Source organism: Manis javanica, chromosome 1, assembly GCF_040802235.1.
Source record: "Manis javanica isolate MJ-LG chromosome 1, MJ_LKY, whole genome shotgun sequence".
Lineage (NCBI taxonomy): Eukaryota > Metazoa > Chordata > Mammalia > Pholidota > Manidae > Manis > Manis javanica.
Genome location: NC_133156.1, coordinates 213419273 through 213443875, shown reverse-complemented (window position 1 = coordinate 213443875; position 24603 = coordinate 213419273). Strand labels below are relative to the sequence as shown.

The 24603-nt window shown below is 33.6% G+C and overlaps 1 protein-coding gene across 6 annotated transcripts in view; it reads right to left on the bottom strand.

Annotated features, from left to right (window-relative positions):
* The window catches only part of HEATR5B (HEAT repeat containing 5B), a 108923-nt gene that overhangs the window by 2532 nt on the left and 81788 nt on the right, over window positions 1–24603 (bottom strand). For 5 of the 6 annotated variants that reach the window (XM_073214312.1, XM_073214317.1, XM_037009371.2 and 2 more), the window contains 9 exons: window positions 23901–24080; window positions 17145–17382; window positions 15807–16061; window positions 14270–14397; window positions 11452–11596; window positions 10714–10980; window positions 9410–9634; window positions 5401–5552; window positions 2881–3094 (listed from right to left, as the gene is read on the bottom strand). In XM_073214312.1, the coding sequence (XP_073070413.1) occupies window positions 2881–3094; window positions 5401–5552; window positions 9410–9634; window positions 10714–10980; window positions 11452–11596; window positions 14270–14397; window positions 15807–16061; window positions 17145–17382; window positions 23901–24080 (1804 nt within the window). The remainder of the gene's footprint in view (window positions 1–2880; window positions 3095–5400; window positions 5553–9409; window positions 9635–10713; window positions 10981–11451; window positions 11597–14269; window positions 14398–15806; window positions 16062–17144; window positions 17383–23900; window positions 24081–24603) is intronic. The other variant, XR_012121800.1, reaches the window with a different exon arrangement.

Here is a 24603-nt window from a genome sequence, read left to right as displayed (position 1 = left end):
AGATACAGATTTCATCAAAAGACTCACAAAGCTGAGGTATACTTTAGGATTTTATAGTTTTAGTGATTACTTTAAATTACAAGGCCATACAATAAGGTTGATTATAACTACCAGAGAAATTGTATTAAAGGAAAGGTAAGAGTAGGATGAGTAATCTCATTTCTTGAAGAAATGAGATCGGAGGCAGCTTTAGTAGATTTAAGAAAGAAGGAAAGGAAAATCTGAGGACAGTGAAAAAAGAATAAACAATGTAGAGAGATTAAAATAAGCAGTGAGAAAATTGGACTGGTCAGGTTAGCAGGTACACACTGGGAAGCAAAATAAAAGTTCTGAAAACCAGGCAAAGATGTTCAAACTTGATGCAGTAATGCAAGAGGCAACTACTAAAAAATTCTTAAAGGAGAGGTAAAACTGTTTTAGATAAATTTGATGGGGAATATCCCCTAGGAAACTATTATAGTTCTGTATTTATGAGGTGATTAGATATAAAGAAGAGGAAATAAGTTTCTCTTGAATCCTAGAGAAGTTTCCAAAAGAGATAGGACAAGTTTCGAATAGTAGATTGAGTAAAAATAATGAATTTGAATTAAGAGTCAAATATAATTCCAGTGCATTTAGCTTGTAACCCTGGTCATGTTGGGTGAGAAAACAATCATTGTCTGTTTCTATAATGGATATGGTAAGGTTAAAAATAAAAGTTAACATTGATAATTGATGTGAAAAAAGTTGAATGATAAAACAAATTTAAAAGCTGAAAATTTACCCACTTGGAATCATATTTCTATATTTTATATAATTATATATTATAGTATTAAATGTAATGCTATGTACTATGTGATATAAATAAATATATGTTGTAGTATTAAGTATTAGTGAGACATATCAACAATAAGGATCACCATGGTTTCTTCATTTTATGATGGACTGCTTCCCTCAGGTAACAACTGTTCCCTATAATTAAAACTAAAAAGTTAAAACAAAAAAATTAAAACTAAACCTAAGGATAAATGCCATGCAAACACCACAGGTAAATGAATTCTGGTAACAGAATATGATGGCATGTATTAGGAGGATTCTTAATGAGTGAGTGAATGAACATATATTAATGTGATGGCAACTATTTATCTAGATATAGTATTAATTTTTTTACAAAGTGCCAACTGATTATCTCTTAAAATTTTTGCCAGAGTACAAAACACCTGTTATCTGAGTGAAGCAGTCCTTTAAAAAATGAAATGATGGTGGTGCTTATTATTTATATAACTCAGTAATACTTAAAACCACAAGTTGGTCTGGCTGAAAAATTGAAATTACAGTGTTTGGTTATTTCATACCTTAAATTGACTCTTATTTGAAAAGTAAAAGGGCTATTTATTTCATGGACATTGTTGAAGTCTAACTATTAAACTGTATTTAATAAATAATACATAAGTATGTTCTTGCTATTCTAAGAATTCAAACAATAGAGAATTATTAAAAAAGGAAAGAAAATTATAAGACTTTTCCCTACCTGCCCTCAGATTATGTTTAATTCTAAATTAGGCAGCTGTTCAGGAATCAATCCCAAGAGTGATCTCAAATCAACATATTTTAAACACTGACTATGTAAAAGGCAATAAGCTCAGTACTGGGATTATAAAATGAGTAAGATTTTAATCTTCATCTTTATGGAGTTTACAGTGAGTAAAATAAAAAGAAAGATAAAATTAACTTTACTTGCCAAACATAGGCTATGATGTCAGTCACAACATTTCACCCAATCTATTACAATCGAATTGTAACTAAACTCAACACCCCAGACAGACTTCTTCCTGACTTGCCCAGTTTTGACACTGCTTCCGTGCTTCCTCCAGACAACACAGTAATAGTGGGCTGTCCTCTCTCTCTTTTTCCATACAACCAGTTACTCACCAAGTCAGATCAGTTTTTTTCACAACACCTCTTCATTCTTCTCTTCCACTACCATAGTTCTGGATTAATATTTTATAGGGAAGCTACTGCAATAGCTTTTAAAAAATCTCTACTACTTTTCAGCTTCCTCTAAAGTTTTTTCAAGGAACGAGGAAAAAAATTATGATAGAAAAATTGTTATAAATTTTATCTAAAGAGTAATCTGGCAATGTATATTAAAAGCCTTAAAAATGTGTGTTCCTTTCAACCCAGTAATTTCACTTTTAGGGATTTATTGGATAGATGTAATAACAAATGTGTGCAAAGATATCTGTAAAGGATACTCATTATTTATGATTTTGAAAAACTGAAAACAGCTTATTGTTCTATCATAAGGTACTAATTTAAAAATATAATCTTTCTGCAACAATTAAAAGTCATATTTTGAAAGGTAAATTTTAGATTGTGATGAAATTAAAGACTTAAGCAGGGAATAAAGAGGAGTAGGTATTAAACTACATAAATCTCTGGTTAAATGGATATATGTGGTAGTTTTTCATTAAAAAAATAATTTTACTAATGATGTTTCACATTAATATTAATTTGGTCCTATTTGTTATAAAGCTTTTATACACCTATTATGAACACTAGAATGTATTATTTTAAAAAGTGTATTAAATTTTTTTCCTAAAAAGTAAAAAAATCAGTGTGTTGTAATTTTTCCTAGTCCTTTCCTAGAAAATAAAAACGATCACTGTGTTGAAATACCATTAGTAATTTATGTTAACCTTTTGCTCATAAAAAATAAATACAAATCAACTCAATACATTATGTTAGTTGCATAAGCAAAAATATTAAGCTTTCAGATAGTAACCACTCCTTAGTAAACTTACTGTTGGAACAGCCTCGGTCTACTATCAAGTAAGATTTACATATAATACAGATCCTCATTTTAGACTTATGGGGTTTTTTAAAAAAGAAAATACTTACTATTCTGTTCTTCCCCGAGAGCAACCAGTGTTTCAAGAACTTTGATTCCTTCTTGAACAGCTAAAAGTTCTGTGTTACTGGCTGGTCGGTTTCTTTCAACAGCTTTCAGCTTTTCAACCACAATGGGAGCTAATGAATGGATATAAGGAGTTGAAAGGGCACGATTGGAATGTTGGAAGACTGATAGGAGAAGCTGGTAACATTTGGCTTGAACCTATATAGGAAAATCATTTTATTAATTAACGTGTGGTAGTCCTTATTTGCTGTAGAGTCACACTACATCTTAATATATACTGAAAAGACGTAATTAACTGCAGGATGAAAATAGAAATGCAGCATGAATTTGTGCTGTTTTCTACTTAGGGAAATGAAGTCAAATAATGAAACTTCCAATAAGCTAACTACATAAAACTGAGAAGAAATTAATCAAATAAATATTTTTTGTATGTTAACTGCCAAATTTTCTATACTTTCATAATTCATATTTCTGTAGTGTGGAAAAGCTAGAATTCTAGCTTAAGAATTCAAGCTTCTGGTTTCACTGGAGATGGCTGGTAATTGTAGGTCTGCTTTGGTTATGTAGCTGTATTCCTATTATGTTAATCTGTGTGCGCAATTTAATTAGGAGTTTAAAACCTATACATGCTTATGTTACTCTACAAGAAGATATGTCAAAGAAATAATCAATCTTCCCATTTTTTCTTCTGTCTGCTACTTCTATAGCTTTTCTTCTTCCTTCCTAATTACAACCCTTAAGTAGAATTCGTGCCTCATAACGAAATTACCGAGTATCATAATTCTTCCAAGTGGTAAAGATACCTCAAGACAAATGCTAGGCATAAAAGCCACAGGGTATAAATCTGCAAAGAAGTAAAAAGCTAACCTTTTCAAACAATATTGCTTCTCTCTCACTTACCAACTTTACATTTCCCTGTATGGCCCCGGAAGATGACTGGATAGCCAGAGACGGGTAAGATTCCTCAAGGGAGGAACAACCTAAGACAGGCACAGTCGCAGGGGGGCCATCAGGTGAGAAATTGGGGATCAACAGAGGTGAGACTTAGAACCCCACCCCTCCTGTTTTGAGAGAAATCTTCTGCATCCGTGGATGTTTTGTTGCCCTTGTCTAGCTTGGATGAATACTTAGTCCATAGGCACACACCTGATCATCTGATCATCTACATTTGCCCTCTTACAGCACTAAACTATGTTTTCTACCTTTATCTTGCATCTACCTACCACTACAGCATTTTATTAAAAATAATAATAATAAGCCTAACAATAATAATAAGGGAGAAATGAGGGATTCACATATAATAAAGTATAAAAATCAAACGAATATTCATATTTGACCTGATTGTTTATAGGTCATAATGCGTGATCAAAACCGAAAGTTTCTGTGATGACTGCCCTTGCACTGTTCACCATGTAAGAACTTATTCACTATGTAAGAATTTGTTCACCATCTAAGAAACTTGTTTGTTATGCTTCAGAAGATTGGAGACTGTTGAGAACTAGGCTTTGGGTTGACTAATAATTGTGCATTGAGTCCCCTATACAGAATTTTATTGTTGTTAATAACCCTTTGATCAATAAATATGAGAGATGCCCTCTCAAAAAAAAAAAAGAATTCAAGCTTCTTAGAACCAGGTATACTAATCCCTGTTCTCAATTCCTTCTTTAATTTACAATTGTCTCTTCCACTTTAACCTAACATATTTAGTAAGGAAGATTAATATTTGAATGTTAAACAAAGCTTAACAAATATATTGCTTAGACACCTCAAACCCATTTGAATTCCCTGGAAATAACTGCTTACAACAATTTACCTTTTCCAGGCCTAGAAAGTAAAGTCTCATTGGCTTCACTTTAGACATGAAAGACTTCATATTAATAACAAGAAAATACAAAAAAAAAGAAGAAAGGAAGGCCCATCAATATATGGGACAAATAGTGGAATAAAACTGTTTTGGCACTTTGGTAGAAGAGGAGTTGCCAAACCTTGCTGGACATTAGAAATATCTGGAGAATGTTTTTAAAATACAGCTATCAGATTCATCAGTAGAGTCTAAGAGTTATTAAACTATATATTTCTGATGTGAAGCAGGTTTGAGAATCATTAGTTTAGACTTCTGATATCATGAAACAATACAACTAGAAAAACTAGTTTCTAATAAGTCCACTAAAACATATAACAATACAAACTTATCCTTTAATGCCCTTGGTGTCATTAAGTAAACGGTGAAAAATACAATCATGACTCATGTAAGGTCTCCACCACTGTGTGCCAGGGTTAATCAAATATTTCAGATATTGGGAAATTTTGGTAGAAGTAAATAAACATACACGTGTCTTTCTTAGTGCTTAAACCCAGTGATCTTTTCCAATTTTTCTATTTAAAAGCCATAAAGCAAATACTTAGGTTTTCATTTCATGTATCACACATTTTAATGAATCAATCTGCAACTTTCCTGATATTGTGGTATGTTTACTTCTGTGCTTGTTATAAGTGTAACTTACCCATGGGTCACATGAATTTAAGGCTTTTTTAAATCTGTTCATGCATCCATTCTGTAATGACTGGACTCCTATTATTTCACTGCTAGCAGACCACAGGAAGAGTGCAATTGCTGTTAGCATGCTTACTTCATCAGGTGCAGGCAGAGAATCTTCTGAAATATACAAATAATGAAATATTGAAATACATGAAAAATGAAAACAATGTGCTGTTTCTGAAGTGTTCTAGAACTTCAAAACATTTATATGTTTTGAATATCTTTCCCCCTAACATTTATAGCAATGTGCCTCATCCTGATTCACTCTATAAACAACTTTATGAATAGAAATCACCTTCTACTGAGAAACAGGGGATACTTTATTAGAAGTCCTGTATTTAAGTCCTTTTTCCTTGTTTTTCTGGATGCTTAATATTAATTGAAAAAAAATTTAGGTATAAATCCTAACAAGAACTCTAATATGGAAAGCAAATTTAAATATGAATGACAACATGGAAATATAAAATTACTTAAAAGTCACTTAACTTCTTTGGAGTTTAATTTGATCAAAATGTCCCAAATACTCTCCTTCCAACAAAGGTAAATGATTATGAGAAGATATTCTAAGTAGTTGAAAAATCCAGAGTAGACTTTCTTAGTGATATCACTTTTCTACATAGTAAAATATGAAACCTGTAAATTTTACATAACCACAAACAAAAAAATCTCACACAATTTCCTGAAGACAGTACTCTCATTATTTAAAATATTTCTTGCTTTTGTAACAATTTATTATATAGGAATAGATAAAACTTTCACCTAATGGAAATAAAGTATATAATTAGAAATACAGGAAATGTGTACATTTATTCTAAGGAACAGTACCACTGAACATATAAGAGATCCAAACTATTTTGTGATTACCATTTCTTCCATAGCTGAACTTACCAATATTCTTTATATGTGAATTTGAGCTAGTTTGGCAACTGAAAATACTCAGCAATAATCAGTACTTTATCAGGATTATGCAATAAATATTTGATATGCTAACATTATCCCATAATGAAGCACCATCTTTTTGTAAAATAGAATGGGCTAAGAACAATAATTGAGACGAAGTCCATAACTTAACATAAAGAAAAAGATGTAAAAATTCAAAGGAATTAGCCAATTTGTAATAACAAAGTCATATATGTTAAAAAACCTAAGAACGATATAGTAGGAATATTATTCTAGGTAAAATGAGAATAATCTCTAACTCAAAATTTATGATATTGGAAGCAATTTTTTTTGTCAGAAAATTAACACTTTATTTTTACATTGTCACTTTAATAAGATTTGGCATATACATACTTTATTAAAAGGAACCAGGACTTTTTGGATAGGTGACTGATGCCAGAACAGTTAACAGGGAAAACACAAGATGTGTCTGTTGCATTCTAGTGCCAGAAAGTAAGGATGTACTCAAGAAATGATGGGGACATGTCAAAATGACAATAATGGACCCACTGAATTAAAAAAAAAGAATCTTAAATCAGTACTGAAAGTAATAGACAAATTAACATTCAAGTAAAGAACATAGGGAGGGCAAAGAAAAAAAAGCTCTTCCTTTCAGTAGATTGACAGCTGATAAATGTAAGAAGAACAAATAAATGTTGAAGTTAGGAAGTTGTCATTTACATTATCATAGTAATAGTAGATTATGGTACAATAAATGTTAAAATTATCAGGTAGAAATATTGACTGGGAACTGTTAACTGACACAGTCTCAAAGTTTTGCCCACAAATCCTATTAATTTTAAAAGGGAAAATAGCACCTTTATAATGGAGATCATGACAGGCACCATTTCAATCAAGTTATTAAAGTTAAGAGTCCCAATAATGGCAGAAAGAAACATTATATGCCTCCTTACATGATGCATGAGAAATACATAATGATACTCATGAAATATTCCTACCAAAAATGCATAACCTGAATCTAATCATGAGAAAAAAAAAAACCAGACCATTCAAAGTTGAAGAACATTCTATAAAATAGATGGCCTGTACTCTTAAAAAATATTAATGTCATAAAAGATAAAGAAAGGCTGAGGAACTGTCTTCAACTAAACAAGGCAAAAACATTATGACAACTAAATACAATGCACGATCCCAGACTGTATCCTGGATAAAAAGCAAAAGTTCTATGAAAGTCATTATTAGGACAACTGGGGAAATTTGCATATGAAAAGAAAGAGCATGTATCAATGTCAAATTGCCTAAATTTCATAATTCTTCTGGGATTACATAAGAGAACGTTCTTATTCTTAGAGTATCTGTGAAGTATTTAGAAGTAAGCAGTCATGATGACTTCAGTTCATTCTCAAATGGTTCAGCAAAATTAATAGTGATAATAATAACAACAATATGTGTATTATATAGTAATACATGTGGCAAAATGTTAACAACTGGTGATTCTAGAAGAAAGGTATACTATAGTCCACTATGCTATTCTTATAACTTTTTAAGAGGTTTGAAATACGTTTCACAATTGAAGGTTTAAACATGTTTTTTTGCAGCAATCTTAGGAGTGATTTCATTACATCCAAAGATATATATATATATATATATATATATGCATGTATGTGTGAGTGTGTTCACATATGCATATTTTTAAGTGAAGTCCCAGACTTTATAGTAGAAATACAATTTCCATAATGGAAATCCTCTATTATAAAACTTTTCTTGTGAAGCAAGGGATTCTGCTTGTCTTGTTCACAAATGCTATACAAATAACACCCACGGCCTAGATCCCTACTTATACTATGTCTCCTGAGAATTCAGTTTTGGACAGAATATCTTAGGCAAGTGAATTCTCTTATCATACATTTAAATTCATTAAAATGAATGAATTAGGTTGACAAAATATCAAAACCTCCCCTTATGATTTAACAATTTAAAAAATATGATTATTGGGTAGGGAGCACCTATGAAAATTAAAATAATTATTTATATTTTACCTAATTCTTAACTATTTATTTTTCTTGTTACTCATATCTATTTATCTAACTACATACACATATATATATACACACACAAATATATAAAAATGACATTTAACATTTTTTTAGTTAAACACCTACAATGAACAGCAAAACATTAACTCATGATAAATTTATAGCTACTTTTGAGAGGAATTTGGCCATGTCTGATAAAATTAAAATATGCCATCAATTCCATGTCTCAGGGTATGCCCCAGAGAATCTCAAAGCACACATGCATGAGTAATTTATAAAGATGTTCACTGCAGCAATTTTTACAATTGGGAAAAATAAAAAATAGTAAAAATATCTACTGACAGGGGAATGAATAATAATTGACAAAAACATGTGATAGAAAACTATATAGGAGTTAAAAAGAATAAATGAGAGTTTTATATGTATACATGAATAGTTCCAAAAAACCTATTCCTGAGTGAGAAAATAAAGGTAGAATGAGATACTATGATATTACTTGTATAAATTTTAAAGCATACAAACATTTCTATACATTGCTCATATTATTTACCCCACTCTCTATACATTCATACCTACATTTATTAACATGTATATTAGCATAACTGACCTATATTTATTAATATAAAGGATATTTTTATATATAGATATTTCAGGAATGAAACCTGTCAAATCAAGACTGGTTTCATCTGAAGATATGTTGGGGTAGTGACAGATACTTCAACCTTCTCTCCTATTGTTTTCCTTGAAAAAAAAAAGAAAACAACTGAAGCAAACAAATATATTAACACATGTCAATTCAACTCTGGGCATATTTTCTGTCCTTTTTTGGGAGGAAACCCTGCAACATGTATTGAAGTACTAAGACGAGGGCGCTTAGAGTCAATATCCAGAAAGGGGTACTCAAGTTCACGTGTGAAAGATGTCACTGAAACACCTGGTTGGTTCAGTGTGATACAGCAATTTTCTCACTCAATTAATTAGTTATTGGGAAACAGATATCCTGTTAGATTGAAGGTTTTGAAACTCAGATTAGGTTACCTGGTTGAGAATATTCCAGGATGCAAGCAAGAGTGCTACGAATTAAAGCTGTCCACTGCTTTTGAGTGTCCTCAGTTTTGGCCATTGAGAGCGTCACAATACTTTTAATCCCTTGAAGGGCTGCACTGACTGGTGGAGGAACCTGATTGTCTGCAGACTTGATTGCCGTGTCCTTCAATATTCTTGCAATTAAAAACAGAATCGTGGGCAGGATCGTCATACATCCTGAAAAAGAAACAAGTTGGATCACCTCATAACTGCTTCAGGGCCCATATGACAGCTGTTTCAACTGTTTATGTTTCTTACAATGATGTTTGAAAAAGAAAAAGATACTGGCAAGTTATTTTTAAAAAGACAGAATTAATATTTTCTTTCTTTTCCCGACTAGCCTTGTTTTTACTACTTCCAATATTTCACCTATTTAATATGTCACAGCCTTCATAATGAAAATAAGAAAAACAGAAGGAAGACTACCATATATTTTGAGAAGTATCTGAGTAACTTGGTGAATCTTCTGGCAATTCTAAGACATGTCATTAATCTTCAGTGTACTAAAGTCAGTCCAACCAGGCCAGGAAAATGATGAAAACAGTATCTGGTTAAGCAAACAGGAAATGAAAGAATCCTGAAATTTGTAGCTGAAAACTTGAATGTCATCTAGACCGACCTCCCACTTCATGAAAGATCTCCTTCCCCACTCCCCATGCCGCCATTGTAGTTTGTCTGCAGAGTCCCAGTGAAGGAGAATTCATTATTTTCACATCTGTAGGCTTCTGCTGAGCCGAAGTTAAATGTTGTATCTCCTGATACTATTTCTACCTTCTAGATAAACAGAGGGAGTCTACCTTTCTGTTCAGTAGTTCAGGTGTTGGTGTCTGCAGACAGCTATTATCCTTCAGCTGTGATTTCTTTACTCCTTAGAGTTGACTATCACTCTCCTCTGATATTCTTTTATTTGTCACTGTTGCTTAAGAGTGGTAACCAGATCAGAACTAAAGCGTTTAATAGTTTAGTAATTTCACCTTGTCTATCTGCTAACATTCAATGCCTTTCCATGGTTTTATCTCTTTGTTGAAGTTTGCCTGAAATATATCTGAAAAGGGCATCTTGGGTTTTGGGTTTTTGAAATCTTTAATCTTTACAGGCTCCTAAGAATAAACAAACCATGTTTAAAAAGACTGACCTCCCTTTCACACTTGAGATTTAAGAAGAAAATAGGTCATTAATAGCACTTAAAATCAAAGGCAAGCTCATCTTTGACTAATGTAATATAATGCATTTCAAAGTAGCAATCAGTACCGTACCAGCAGGTGAACAAAGGGATGGTAAGTCAGAGAGTATGGTAACTGTAGCTGCCACCAAACGAGCACTTTCTTCTGACAGTCGAGTTTTAGGGGCTAAGTGACTTGGAGAGTCTGACATCTTGGTACTGAGATGTGGCATATGTCGTACTAAAATGAACATCAACAACTCCATAGTTGCAAACACGAGAGATTTCCCAGGAATAAGACCACCGCTGTCACCTCCTTCTCCTAATACAGGACAAGACTCTTTTTCCATATCATCTTCATCTTGGGTAAAGGAAAACTTGGTGAAATTTCCCACAAAATGAAACAAAATAACAAATATAGATAAGATAACAAAAGTCTATTTGATAAATTCTTTCAGTTTACAACTGAATATTTAACTGATGCTATATCCTTTTCAGAATAGTTTTCTGCTTTACTGAAATTGCTTAATGACCTCTCCTTAAAAGTAAAGGACAAATCACTTTTTACTTAGAAAAAAGGTATTTTCATTAGGAATGTATTTCATATCAGGAATAACACATATATTAGGTTGAACCATATAAAGTTGTACTTTTGAAGGTGAAAAATAGTTCCCAGCAATTTCATTTGATTCTTTCTAATGAAAACAAAACCAATTGCAAATATTCTAAATGTATGATTAAATTTTTTATTAAAAACCTCCTGGTATTAATATTTTAAAAATTCGAGTACAAATAAATCTATTTCAAACTTAGTGTAACTTCCAGTGCTTACTTAGAGTGTTTCTTTTTTCTTGCAAATAATCCTGAGCAGCTCTTACTATCTGTTGTACAACTCCAGTAACAAGCAGCTGGACAGATGGTGGATTCCAGGTCAACAGGAGGCGGTGCAAAACACTCAGCAACTCAACACCGATCAGCTATTACAAATGAACACAGGTAAATTTAATTCATCTTAATGCCAAAGGATAAATTTATGTTATGAAAATCTAAGAAGATATACCTATAAAAATAAATAAAATTAATATATTGGACTATGCAACAAATAAGATTATAACAATCTTGAGAGACAGTCATATTTTATCCCCACATATTTTCAGTCAATAAATTATTTATATATCTAAAAAATTTTTATATTAAAAGATGATCATTCTCTTATTTTTTTCCCCTATTTGAACTAAATGGTATTGCTAGACTCAAATGCCATTAAAATTTATGATTTCAAATCTCAGCAGCATCCGGAGAGTCTAGGCACTTTCAGCAAGTCCCCCTCCAATTCATCTCAGCAACTATTATAGACTTTCACCACTCAACCAGTCACTCTGAGCCTCTTGTTTACAATCTTCCACATCAGACTCATCCAATGAACCTGTCTCTTTCAAAAGGGGAGAAAAAATGTTAACTACAACCAAAGACACTCTCGCCCCTTTTCTTAAGATCAATGTGCAGCCTCTTGCCCAAGGCTTCCTATCCCATCCTGTTTGACTTCCCAAGGATTCTTCAAGGACCTCAATCGTACTTCTTATGTCTTCAACCTCTCTCTCTAGTTAGGCTCCTCTCCCAGTATAAGGAATATATTCGTCTTTCCTCTCTAATCATGGCCCCCTCACTGCCCACCACCAAAAAACCCTCTCCGTCCGTCCATGTGCCCATCTACAGAGCCCCAACGTGCTGCTCCCTTTTCCAGGCCAGACGCTTCTTCTCCTTCACCTTCTCACTCACTCCACAGTCTTGCACAATCTGGCTTCTACACACCTAAGAAAGTGCTCTGCCTGACGTCACCAATAACCTCCTCTGGACTCTTCTGTCCTTATTTACTGGATTCAGCCTCTTTTGACACTGTTGCCTGTCCCTGAAACTTTCATCTTTGATAACTCTCTCCTCTGACCTCTCTAGGAGTCTCTACTGCTGATTTCCCTCATTCAAACCCTTATTTGCTATTTATCCCCAAGGGTCCAGTCTTGGCCCTCTTTTCTTCTTCCTGTTTTCTTAGGCCAATGCACTTGTAATTTCTGTGGAATTATGACAACAGCCTCATAACTGGCCTTCTTGCCCCCTTCTCATCTCTTCAAACCAGCCTCTGCAAGGTTGATAAGTGGTCAAATCTATATTGTATTCTGAAACACAGTTTAATCATGCCGTTCTTCTGTTTAGACATTTTTTAAATGACTCCCTATCACTTTGAAGATAGATTTTACACCTTTTAACATGTCATAAAAAAATCTTCATGTTTTACCTTCACCCTGTTGTTTAGCCTCATCTCCTAACAACTCCTACCTTTCCATTACCTCAGCTGCAATAAATGGTAGTAGTGCCCTTAACTTGTAATTGCTGTTCTCCCCCAAAGGAAAACCCATCCCTTTTGTGCTGCTTCACTAATTCCTCTTTGAAGATTTCATCCAACCATCCTCTTCTCTGAGAAGCCATCCTTTACTTCTTTGATGATGTCAGTGCTCCTCCTGTCCATTTATTATGTCTTTATATACACTAGCGTAGCACTTGTCATACTGTACTGATCTCCTAATCCAGGAGCAATAAAACCATTTTTGATATCAATAGTCTCAAACTGTGTCTGATGCAGGAAAGGCACAGAGTAGAATGAATATAATTTTTGAGTCAGTATACTCTGAGAGTGTTACAATTATAGGATACAACTCAGGAAAAAAAATCCGTATCATATTGTGAAGCAATGCTTGACTAAATAAAACATTATTAAGTCCAAAAAATAGTTTGGTAGGTATGTGAGATACTGTATGGAAGCCAATAGCTGTCTGTAAATACAGAGACCCTTCCAATTCACAGATTAAATTTGATAGGTTTGAGTATTTGAAAACAACCCTGAAGTCTCTTGCAGTAATCTGCGGTTTAGCTGAGGCACAGCTTTAGGCTACAAGCCTGGGACACGAGAAGAATTCATCAGTGGGTCAGTCTTAGAACCACACAGAATACACTCTGTTTTATTTTTTGTCAGCACCATGTGCAAAACTAATTTTGATACAATAAGATGAACAACTTTGTTTTTTATCTATTTCCTCATGTTGGCAAATTACTTCAAGTGATGCCCTGTGGTAATGATGATCACCAAAGAGCTAGTTCTTAATTTGAAAATAAGGGAATTTCTAATTAAGAAGAATAATAAATCCAGTGGTAACTTGGTTTTGTGACATGATAAAGTCCTCTAAACATGCTACACAGAAATTAGAAGCAATTCATTTAACTGTTTAGATAAGTACTTCAGCCAGTGCAAAAACATTTCATTAAATGAGACAAAACTTTATTAAACATTTAAAAGTGGTATAATTTATGTAATAGCCTTGTAAATTACTTCAGCCTTTTATTAGTAGAATCATTAACTAGGACTGAAGGCATCCTTTAAGTTTTTAGTTTTGCTTGACTGCTGATGAACAAATCAAAGAAGGTACAGGGAGACTGTCTCTACTGTGTATGTGCCTGGTCATCCAACATGCAGCAGAGTCTTGGATAAAACCAAAACCCAGGGTACTAGCTATACAACATCTATTTTATATGTGAAAAAGTTAAGATAAATATGAAAACAAAGCCTACAATGAATCTGCTACAGAGATATACTATACCTGATCTTCTGCAATATGGATTCGGGCATAAGGAGAATCTAGCAAGGTATGTAAGGCCTGTAGACACGCTGTCACATGCTCAATGGGCTCCTCAGGCCTCGGGGAACAGAGGAACTGTATACTCACACCTGCAACACACAAAATCAAAGCACAGATTTGCCAATATAAAACACTTTGTGGCTTTGACACCAAATTTTCTTCTCTACTTTTTTACAGATTAACATATGTGTATTAATGTCTTAGAATTCTAAATAGTTTTCAAAAAAAGCAACGAAACTTTCAACTTGTCAAATATTCAGTTTTTGAATATGCAATTCAAGCAGCTAAATATTCAATTTTTTATTTCTAGGACACTTAAAATAATACATTAAGAATAAATTTATGAAAATTATAAAATTACCTCTCATTAAATGGTTGCCAAACTATCTTCAAACCTACAAATTTTTTTAAGTGGCAAGCTACAGAGCACAATGGATGTTGTGAATAACAACTGCTCTTTATTTTCATTAGGGTAAGGTTATTGTTTTGGAAGTCTTCCATATTTTCATCTATGAGATCTACTGACAAATGCTATAATTTCACCTTATCAATCATGTTCCTTTTCCTTCCAAGAAAATGTAAGATCCCTAAGAGTTTCATTAGAATGTATAAATCTTAATAATAAAGAAAACTATAAAGCAATTATACATCAAGATGTATTCAAATTTGCCTTACTTTGCATTTTAATATTTATCAAGTGCCAAGTAAAAGAATATCTATTGTTTAAAAAGGAAATTTAGTATCTTTTCCTTGAAAATTATTCAATATTGCTTTGTGAGTAAACATGATAGGTAAAATTTTTAAAGAGTACTTTTTAATACTTAAATTTTTAGATTAAATATCCAGTTTAGGAAATGCACTTACAAGCCCTCCCTTAGCTATTCCTTCTCTGAATTGTAGTATATAAAACTTTTCCACAGCATTAAAATGAAAATATGAAAGAGGTCAGAACATGCTACACCAAAATACACCTGCTTGAGCAACAGCAGGTGCACGACATTTCTCTGACCCCTTTCTATGTAAAAGGAGGTCATAAAATTTCTCATGAGAGAGGTACCCTCCCTGTATCAGGAAGAGAAGAACATTCTTATCACCAGAGACTGGGAGTCAATGTTGAAATAGACTTGTACAAACACACCTACTAAAATAACCCTTATCTTCCATTGGTTTCCCCATTTCCTAGTCACTGTCCACTGTCCTGGCCCAAACACCTTTGTCTTGTCATATCCCTACAATTTATTGTTCTTTGTGTAAAATGTCATTTAAGCTTTTGAGTCCGATGGCTACTTCGGGTTAACATTTTCCTTTCTTTAAAGATTGTGTACATGTAAAAATATTAAATAAATATGTATGCTTTTCTCCTAGTAATCTGTCTTATGTTGGTTTAACTCTTAGGCCAGCCATGCAACCTAAGGCTAGAAGGAATTTTTTTTCTCCCCTGTAGATCTCAATTTTCAGAAGTGATAAATCTTGAAATCCATTAATTTGGCACACCTACCTAAGATTAAATGCATTCTGTCTTTGTTGATTTCTGGCAAAGATTTAGCACCAGGTGTTGATCCTGAAGCTTGATTTAAATTAACAGATGTGGAACATTTTTGTAAACCAGGTATCACTGATGCTTCTGCTGACTCTGAACATGTAAATCCTGTGCTATTTAACCAAAGTGCCACTGCATGGAGAATTGGGGCCCAAGAATTCCGGTAGTGAAGTCTAGCTGTATCAATAGTCTCAGGGGTATAAAATGCTCCACCTGTAAAATAATCAAAGCAATCAAAAACATTAATTTTATTGTAAGTGTTCACTCATTTATGAACAACTAACTTAAAAATACTCATTATATACTGTCTTAGTTCATTTGAGCCACTCTAACAAAATACCAGAGACTGGTTAGCTAATAACCAACAGAAATTTATTTGTCATGGTTCTGTAGGCTGAGGTCCGAGATGAGGGTGCCAGTATGGTCAGGTGAGGGCCCTCTTCCTAATTTATAGCCAACACCTCCTTCTGTGTCTTCACATGGTGGAAGGGACTAGGGAGCAATGTGGGGTCTCTTTTTTAAGAACACTAATTCCATTCATGAGGGCTCCACATGACCCAAGCACCTCCCAAAGGCCTCACCTCCTAATATCATCACAATGGGGATTAGGCTTCAACACATGAATTTTGAAAGGACAGAAAATTCAGACCATAGCACATACAAAAGAGTAATCTAGCTAAAGAGATTCTCTTCATTATAAAGCCACCAAAACAAATATTCTTCCTGCAGCTGCTGCACAGGAGTGCCTCCTCACTGGTGCTATGGTTTCCGGCCTTTCTCCTGTGACTGCTGAGGCCACTGATCCTCTGACTTTCCCTACCCTATGGTCACAGGCTTCCTCTGCATTGTTTCCAGTGACTCCTAAAACCCTTATCACCTTTTCTTTCTATCATAGCCAGGGAATTCTGTCTTCTTTCTTTTTCACTCTTCTTTTGCCCTACCTCCTGTTTTCACTATCAAAATGAGGATTTCATTTGTCTCTGTGTACATGCAATGACCCGCACAGTAATATCCTTCATCGTGGTTATGCATAATGACCTGTAATTTAGAGTACTCCAGCTCATACAGTTTTTACAATAACAGGGAGAACATTTTTGCTTGGGCTAACAAGTAAGTTTAATGCTGTATTTGAATTCACATATTCAATACAGAGAACATGTCTAAGTAAGAAAATGCCAAGTTAAAGTCCACAGATACTTAAGATATTATTCTGTTGTAGCTAGCCTCCACCAGTTCCATTCTGTGAAACTGCTACTTTGAAGTCCACAAGAACAAAATTCTGAATGCTGTACTTACCATCTGGGGGGAGCTGACTAGCAAATTCAGCTGGTAGTGTCAAAAGCGCATAGTCTTTTAATGCTGCCAACCACAGGCGGCTGAGTGTTGGCAATTCAGGCTGTACAAGTGTTATTAAACTATCTGGTGGTAGTTCATCTATGGTACCATAATCATCTTCGTCATCATCAGTATTTTTAATTGCTCTTTTTGGTTTTGACTCTGCTTCCTTTTTAATATTCATAGCAACCACATATACCTGGTAAGATATTCAGGAGGAGAAAAAATAAGGCATAATATTAAGAAATGACATATTCTAAGTTGTTATGATTATACAGTTGATTCACAAAAGTAATTGAGTATAGATACTAGAAAGTATACAACTTCATGATTTTCTAACAACCTCCAAAGAGTAATTCTACCTGCTTTGGAGGCAGTCTTTTTTATTGATCTGGCTTCTGACTATTCCTCTTACAGAATACTCCTTGGGGGTTGGGGGCGGGTTCTCTGAATTTTTTCTGTCTTCTCTTGTTCTACTTTACAAAGCCCCATTTATATGATGTTTTTGTTTTTGAGTTTTTTTGCCATAGTGTATAACTTTCTGCCTCTGCTTCCACAGCCTTATTAGACACAATGAGACAGCATTCAAAGAAAAAGTCTGAGAAGGGGAGGGACAAGAGAAAGGATTTCCATAAATACCTTCTAGCCCTCTTCTTAAATAGTTCTTAAGTGATATTTAGCAATCTAGCCTTTACAACAGATAGCTGAGCCAAAAATACAATTTACTAGTCACGTATATATTATTTGTATTCTTTCTCTCCACTTTGTAAACCAAAAAGATGTATAATGGCAACTTCCTAAGACAGAATTTTAAAGATTTCTTTGTTGAAGTTATTTCTTTTTGCTTTCTTTTGGTTTTGTACATACATTTAGGCTTTGGTAACTGACACAAAGCTAAATTACACATCAGTGAAAAACCAAAAAGAAGGTGAGGGAAAGAGTAATAAAGAAAATTGAACTAGATAAAAATCTTGAGAAAACTGTTTTCAGGGCCCCTATACAGTGTTATTTTCAATACCTAATGAGGAAGTCTGTGTATCTGTATAGCTTCTTGATGACAAGGTCTTACTGTTGTTTTTACAATAAGCAGACAGCTATCACACAGTAATTGACTAAGTTCAGACAATGATTACAGGAAACAAGGAATCTTCATTTTCGTGAAAAAGCATTCTTTAAGCTGTGATGATCTATAACAGCTAGTTACAATCAGTAATATTAACACCTGACAATTTAGAAACAGAAACCAATTACTTTTGGGAATAAGAACTTTGGATCTCAAGTTATAAATATATCACATTTATATTTTCTAGAGGTTCTGAACTTGCTTTTGTCCCCTAGATTTATTATTATGCAACATTTTAAGAAAATGTCTCAATAAGCACTATAAATATATTCAGCCATTCACCTATCAAATTCTTACTAGCTACTTATTTTTGCCTTACATTAGTATTGTGCTAGGAACACCTGAGGCATCAAAGAAATATTATACATAGTTTCTCATTCCATGAACTCATAGACTAATAAAATGATAGGGGAGTACAGAAAGTGCCAGAAAAAGAAATGTTTTTTAGTGATCTACCTCCTCACTCTCACTATACCCAGGATTTAGTACCTGGCACCTAACGAACAATTGATAACGTGTAATAAATGAATGAATCGCAGGGAGCACCAAGGATAGAAGGATCTTAATGGAGTATGAAAAAGGTGAGACTGAGTTTTCAAAGAAAAAAGTTTACCTGTTCACATAGATAGAAGGCAAGATTTCAGGCAGAGAGAATATCAAGAGCAGTTAGCACAAGAGCAAGAAAACAACGCAAGCACTCTAAGCAACTCCAAGTGTTTGGTACAGACTAAGAACAGAATACGAGGCAGAAATAGCTGCAGATTTTACTCTAGGGAATGGGGAACAGAAGAGGTCTCCACAAGGTTTAAAGGTCAGAAGTACATATTTTTCCTCAATATTTAATTTTATTTTTTAAATCATGCCATAAAAAGTTTTGAAAACAGGTTTGTAAAATTACTCATGATCCCAATTTCCAGGTTTTCATATTCTATCTTTGTAAATTCTAGTTTTGTTATACGGAGAATTTTGTATTTAATTTGACCTACTAATATATCATAAGGTTTCCCATGTGAATACAAGTCTTCATAACCATTACTCTTAATTCACCACTGCAGATGACCTACAATATATCTAACAATTTCCAGGCAGTTGAAAGTTTGTATTTATTTCTGATTCTTTACTTAGCCTTGGAAATCTTAGAAAGAAGAGACATAATTTTCGAGGACTAAAGGTGTTTAGTTCTTCACATTATAAATAATGTTTGAAGTAAACATTTTTGTAAACTTACTTCTTTTCCATATTTTGGATATTTTTCTCTAGGATAAAGTCCCAGAAATGGAACTACTGGGTCACTGGTCATAAATATTTTTATGGCTCTGAACAGACACTGTCAAAAGATTTCTGAAAGGGTTCTATATTTTACATTGCTACCTGTAAGATAGGAGAGTATGTCTTTTAGACTTATTTTTTAACAATTTTTTTGGCTTATTTTTCTTATTAGATATTATACAAGAAAAACAGAAAAATCAGAAGCATAAGTAAAATGAAGAAAATAAAGATTGCAACTCCTAGATATAATACCCTTAACATTCATAGATATCTTCCCTCTCACAGATATATTACTGGTAACATTATAGGTATGTTATAGATAGTCTTTTAAACAATAATGTGTTTGTGTATAATTTTTAACCCTTTTTTAAATTCACTTAATAGCATCATCTCTTAGGATCAAGAAACACATTTATTTCCTTTTTTTTTTATCATTCTCAGAGCAGAATTTTTGTTTATATCCTTAGTATTCCTTAGGATAAACTGGCCAACTAATGTACACTGTTTTACAAAGTGTTTTGATATGTATCATTTTTTAGAAAAGTTTGCTATCATTTTAAAAATCATGTTAATTTAGCTGGAGAATGTTTTTACATCCCCCAGCCTCCTGTAATATATTGTAATAAATCTGTAACTTTGTTTCCTCTTTGTGAACCCTCAACTCATATTCTTAGCCCAAAATTTCCATTGTAGAATGGTTATTCTAGTATAGGAGTGGCTGCAGGGGGAGAAAAGACTAACAGTACAAAAATAAATTAGGATGCAATTGCATAGACTAGAGACAGATGATGAAGACTCAAACTAACGCAGAGGGGACAGAAAGGAAGGATGTATTTATTTACAGATAAGGAAAATATCTACTGCTCAATTTAAAAAAAGGTTGCCACATTGAATAGGATTCCATTTTTATTTTGAAAATAAGGATAGATATATACACCACACATACATACACATACATCTATGACATAAAGATTTATATGTGCACATATGCATAGTGATATATACCAAAATATTGATAGTAGTTATCTTTGGGTGAAAAGATTAAGGATAAGTCTTTTTTATACTTTTTCTTTATAGTCTGAATTTGTGTAGTAAGCATAGTATTTTAATTATCAATACAAAATTATTTTCAAAATATTAATGAAATAAAATAAATAGGAATTAGTTACTTACTAGATGTGAGATGAGGGGGTTTGAAGAAGAAGTAGTAGCTAATATTGATACCTAGGTTCTGGTCTGAAGACAGGGGGTAGGACCATAGCTGAGAAAAGGGGGAAAAGAAAAAATAAGAAAAAACCATCTTTTTTTTAGATAGGGGCGTGTGGTGTTTATAGGTCATCTAAGTGGAGAAGTCTAATAAACAGCTAAAAAACATGGGATTGGAGTTTAGGAGATAGGTCTGGGTGGAAAGTAGATTGAGAGTCTTTAATATACAGGTAAAAGCTACTAGGCTGTGAGTGTGGATGAGGCTGTCCATAAAGTATGAAGAGTAAGAAAGGAACAAGAAAAATACCAACATTTAAAGAGCTGGCAGGCAAAGAGAAGCAAGTGACATTGAGGAATGAACAATGGGAAGGAAAGAGGAGAACCAAGAGTCATGTCACAGTAGTCAAGGAAATAAAGGGTTTCTGGAGAAGACAATACCGAACACTGCAGAGAGGCCTAGTAAGAGAAGATTAAAACGTGTCCAGTAGTTTCGATGATTATATTATTTGTAACTTTGGTGGGAGTAATTTCCATGAAGTGGTGAGAGTAAACCCAAATTTCAGGGGAATAAGCAGCGAGTGGGTGGGTGAACAGCTGAGAAAGTGAGGATACTGAAATTCCTTCAATGAATTGAGATGTGAAGGGAGAGAAGGCAGCAAGCAGTAGGGAACACTGAGTCAGGGACGAAGGAAGGGAAGAAGAAAGAGTATGTAAAGGGAGACGCTGAGGATGCAAAAGGAGAGTAAGTGACAGCACTGAATCTGGAAGAGCGCCTCCCCAAACTCATGCCTAACCAACATCTACTCTTACTCTCTATATCTCAACCTGAATGTCACTTTCTCCAAGAAGCCTATTCTGCACCCCAGACTATTTTTTAGGAGCCTCTGCTATGTGTTCCAAAACATTCTGCATTTCTCCTATGATAACACTCATTACATTCTGAATGCATCTACTTGTTTGCTAGTCTGTCTTCCCTTGTAAATGGAACACATCTCTCTTGTTCACCACTGTATTCTCAACTGCTAGCCTGGTGCAGAGCTGATGTTCAGTAACACTTTGTTGGATGAATCAGACAGTGGGAAGTAAAAGAATGAGAGAAGTTAGTCTTAGGTCGGAGGAAAATTTTAAATAATAATAATTATATTAATAACAGCAGGAAACATGCATTGTGCATGTATAATGTGATATTGTACAAAGTTAATGATTACCTTGTTTAATTCACATTTGTAATCCTATGAAATGTGTGTAATTCCTATCCATAAAGGTTGAGAAAACAGACTTAGAGAGCTAGTTGAATAACTCACAAAACATAACACAAGTAAAAGGACAATTACCAACTCACATAAATCTAGATTTGAAAGTAACAATCGAGGAGTTGGAAAATGAACATCCTCAATTTTCTTAGTGAAATGTAGAAGCAAAGATGGGTCTTGAGGAGAGAAATCTAGGATAATATGTTGGGCATTTGAGGAGAATGACAAAGGAAAGGAAGATAAGCAGGAAAAATAATTACTAGACAAAACTGAAGGCTGAGGCTTGAGGCATAAATCATTTATTTATAATACCAAGCTACCTAAAATGAGAAAATAGTTTCAAATAAAAATGTACACTATTATTTTAGTTACATGAGGTTCTGATCTAACTTTTAAAAATTATTTATCTTTTATTTAGTGCAAGACACAATGCTTGGTCCTTTTATATTCATTACTTAAGAAGAAGATATTATTTCCAAGTTGTAATGAAAAAACTGAGGCTCTCAGACATCAAATCATTTGAGCAAAGTCACAAAGATGGTAAATTATAGACAGAACTAGTTCCAGGGCTTCTGATTCAACATTAATGCTTTTCATACTATACTATGCCATATTTCTCAGCAGAGGAATCAAGCTCATGAATGCAAGCCAGCAGAGAACCAGCTAACTGGCAAAGGAGCTTATGATCATCAAATAGAATGGTCTCTACATTTGGGGAAATTAATGAATGGCACTAAAGAATTAGGAACAATTTTGGATTAAAGAAAATTTCACCAAATCAGTTGGAATGTAAATTTCTACATACAAGAAAGGTAATAGTTTACTTAAAAATTTGGATATGTGAAAATTAATAATGAATTATTATTTTTCAAAGAGAAAAAACAGAGGTAGTCATATCACAGTATCTTTTTCTTATATAACTTTCCATCTAAAATTAGAGACTTGCATTAATTTAAAAAAACTAAGATTTTATCAGTAAGAACAATCATCTCACCAATGTAAACAAAAAATATCATTTACTTAATAAGCCAAAAATGGCACCAGTGTAAAATAAAGGAATACTCATGGATATTCTATTTGAAAGATAGCTTGATCTACTGTGTTTTTAAAACATCAGGAAGAAAAGCTAATTTCTATGATATCTGATTGACCTCTAAATTTTCCATTTTTACTTCTCTGAAAAAAACACAAAAGTAAAAACCCAGGGGTCCTTTATCTAAACTCTATCATCTGGATGCTACATGCTTTGAGCCAGCAATTGCCTACTGGGTGGTCAGAGGCTGCTGATACCATGGAAATTGGGGAGTGAGGTACTTGGCCGGCAGAGGAAGGAACAAACTGTTTACCGAAATACTGAGGGTAAACAATAAGAATTTGAAAACAACTAGCAGACAGAATTTAGAAAAGCGAGTTTAACACAGTAAGTGCCTGTGGAAATGAAAGAGGTAAAATCAAATACTGAAAAACAAAACAAAATAAAAAACCCTACAGCCTTAGTATCAATGAGAGGTGGCTTGTCTCCTGAAACTTAAATAAAAGATTCTTGGCATGAAATACTTTCCATTATTTGTAGTTATTCCCTGCCTAATTTCCCCATAGCAAGTGAGGGGAGTCTTTCCTCAATAAAAAAGTCTTCAAAAAACTGATCAAAATAAAATTTTCAAAGACTTAGCAAGAGTTGTTTAGAGAGAGAAATGTATTTCAGTGAGAAAGAGCAAATGACAGATTTTAAAAAGCCTTCCATACCAAAGGTCAGTTGTAAAAAATCAAAAAAAAATTAAACAATTTTTTTTTTTGCCTACAGGAATAGGAGAACATTTTCTCCAGGATGGAGAAATGGCTCACAAAACAAAAGGCCACGGTTACCTCTGCCCACGCTTTGAGAACAGCCAGTTTTTCCATGGTTGTGGCACTCTCCCGGTACAGTTGACTTGAGGACCCTTTTCCAGCCTGAACTTTGTCCAGAGAAGACACAAGCAGGTTGTGTACTCGACGCAGATCATTGAGATCACTGACAACTCCACTCCCAATCCAGGTACTGCATACCTAGTCCAAGAAAAATTTTTAAATTTTGTATTAAAAAAGATGAACATTTAACATATAAGAAAATGGAGTAAATTTGATTTTTTTTCCTTGGAGTGAAGAAACACAAAACAAAGCCACTGAACAAAACAAAAACACCCCAATACCATGTTTTAATATTATTTTTTAGTAACAAATCAATAAGTATGGGTTTATTGCATTCTTATGTGGGAAACAAAATAGTATTTACTTATGTTTCCATTGTCTAATTTGACAATAGAGAAACATTTTCCACTCAAATCAGTTCAGTTATGAATAATTCTTCAATTCAACATTTTTTATTTACTACAGGCACAGAGTTATTCTGTGTGCTCAGTATAACTAAGTAAAGGGAATAAAATCTAGTCCCTGTCCTCAAGGAAGAAAGCGGACTGAAAGGACACATGAGAATGTTTTATGACTGTATAATACTACAATTAAAAACAGAGAAGGGAGAGATTAATTCCATGGAGAAATGGGAACATTTAGATATGAGAAAGGTTTGTGT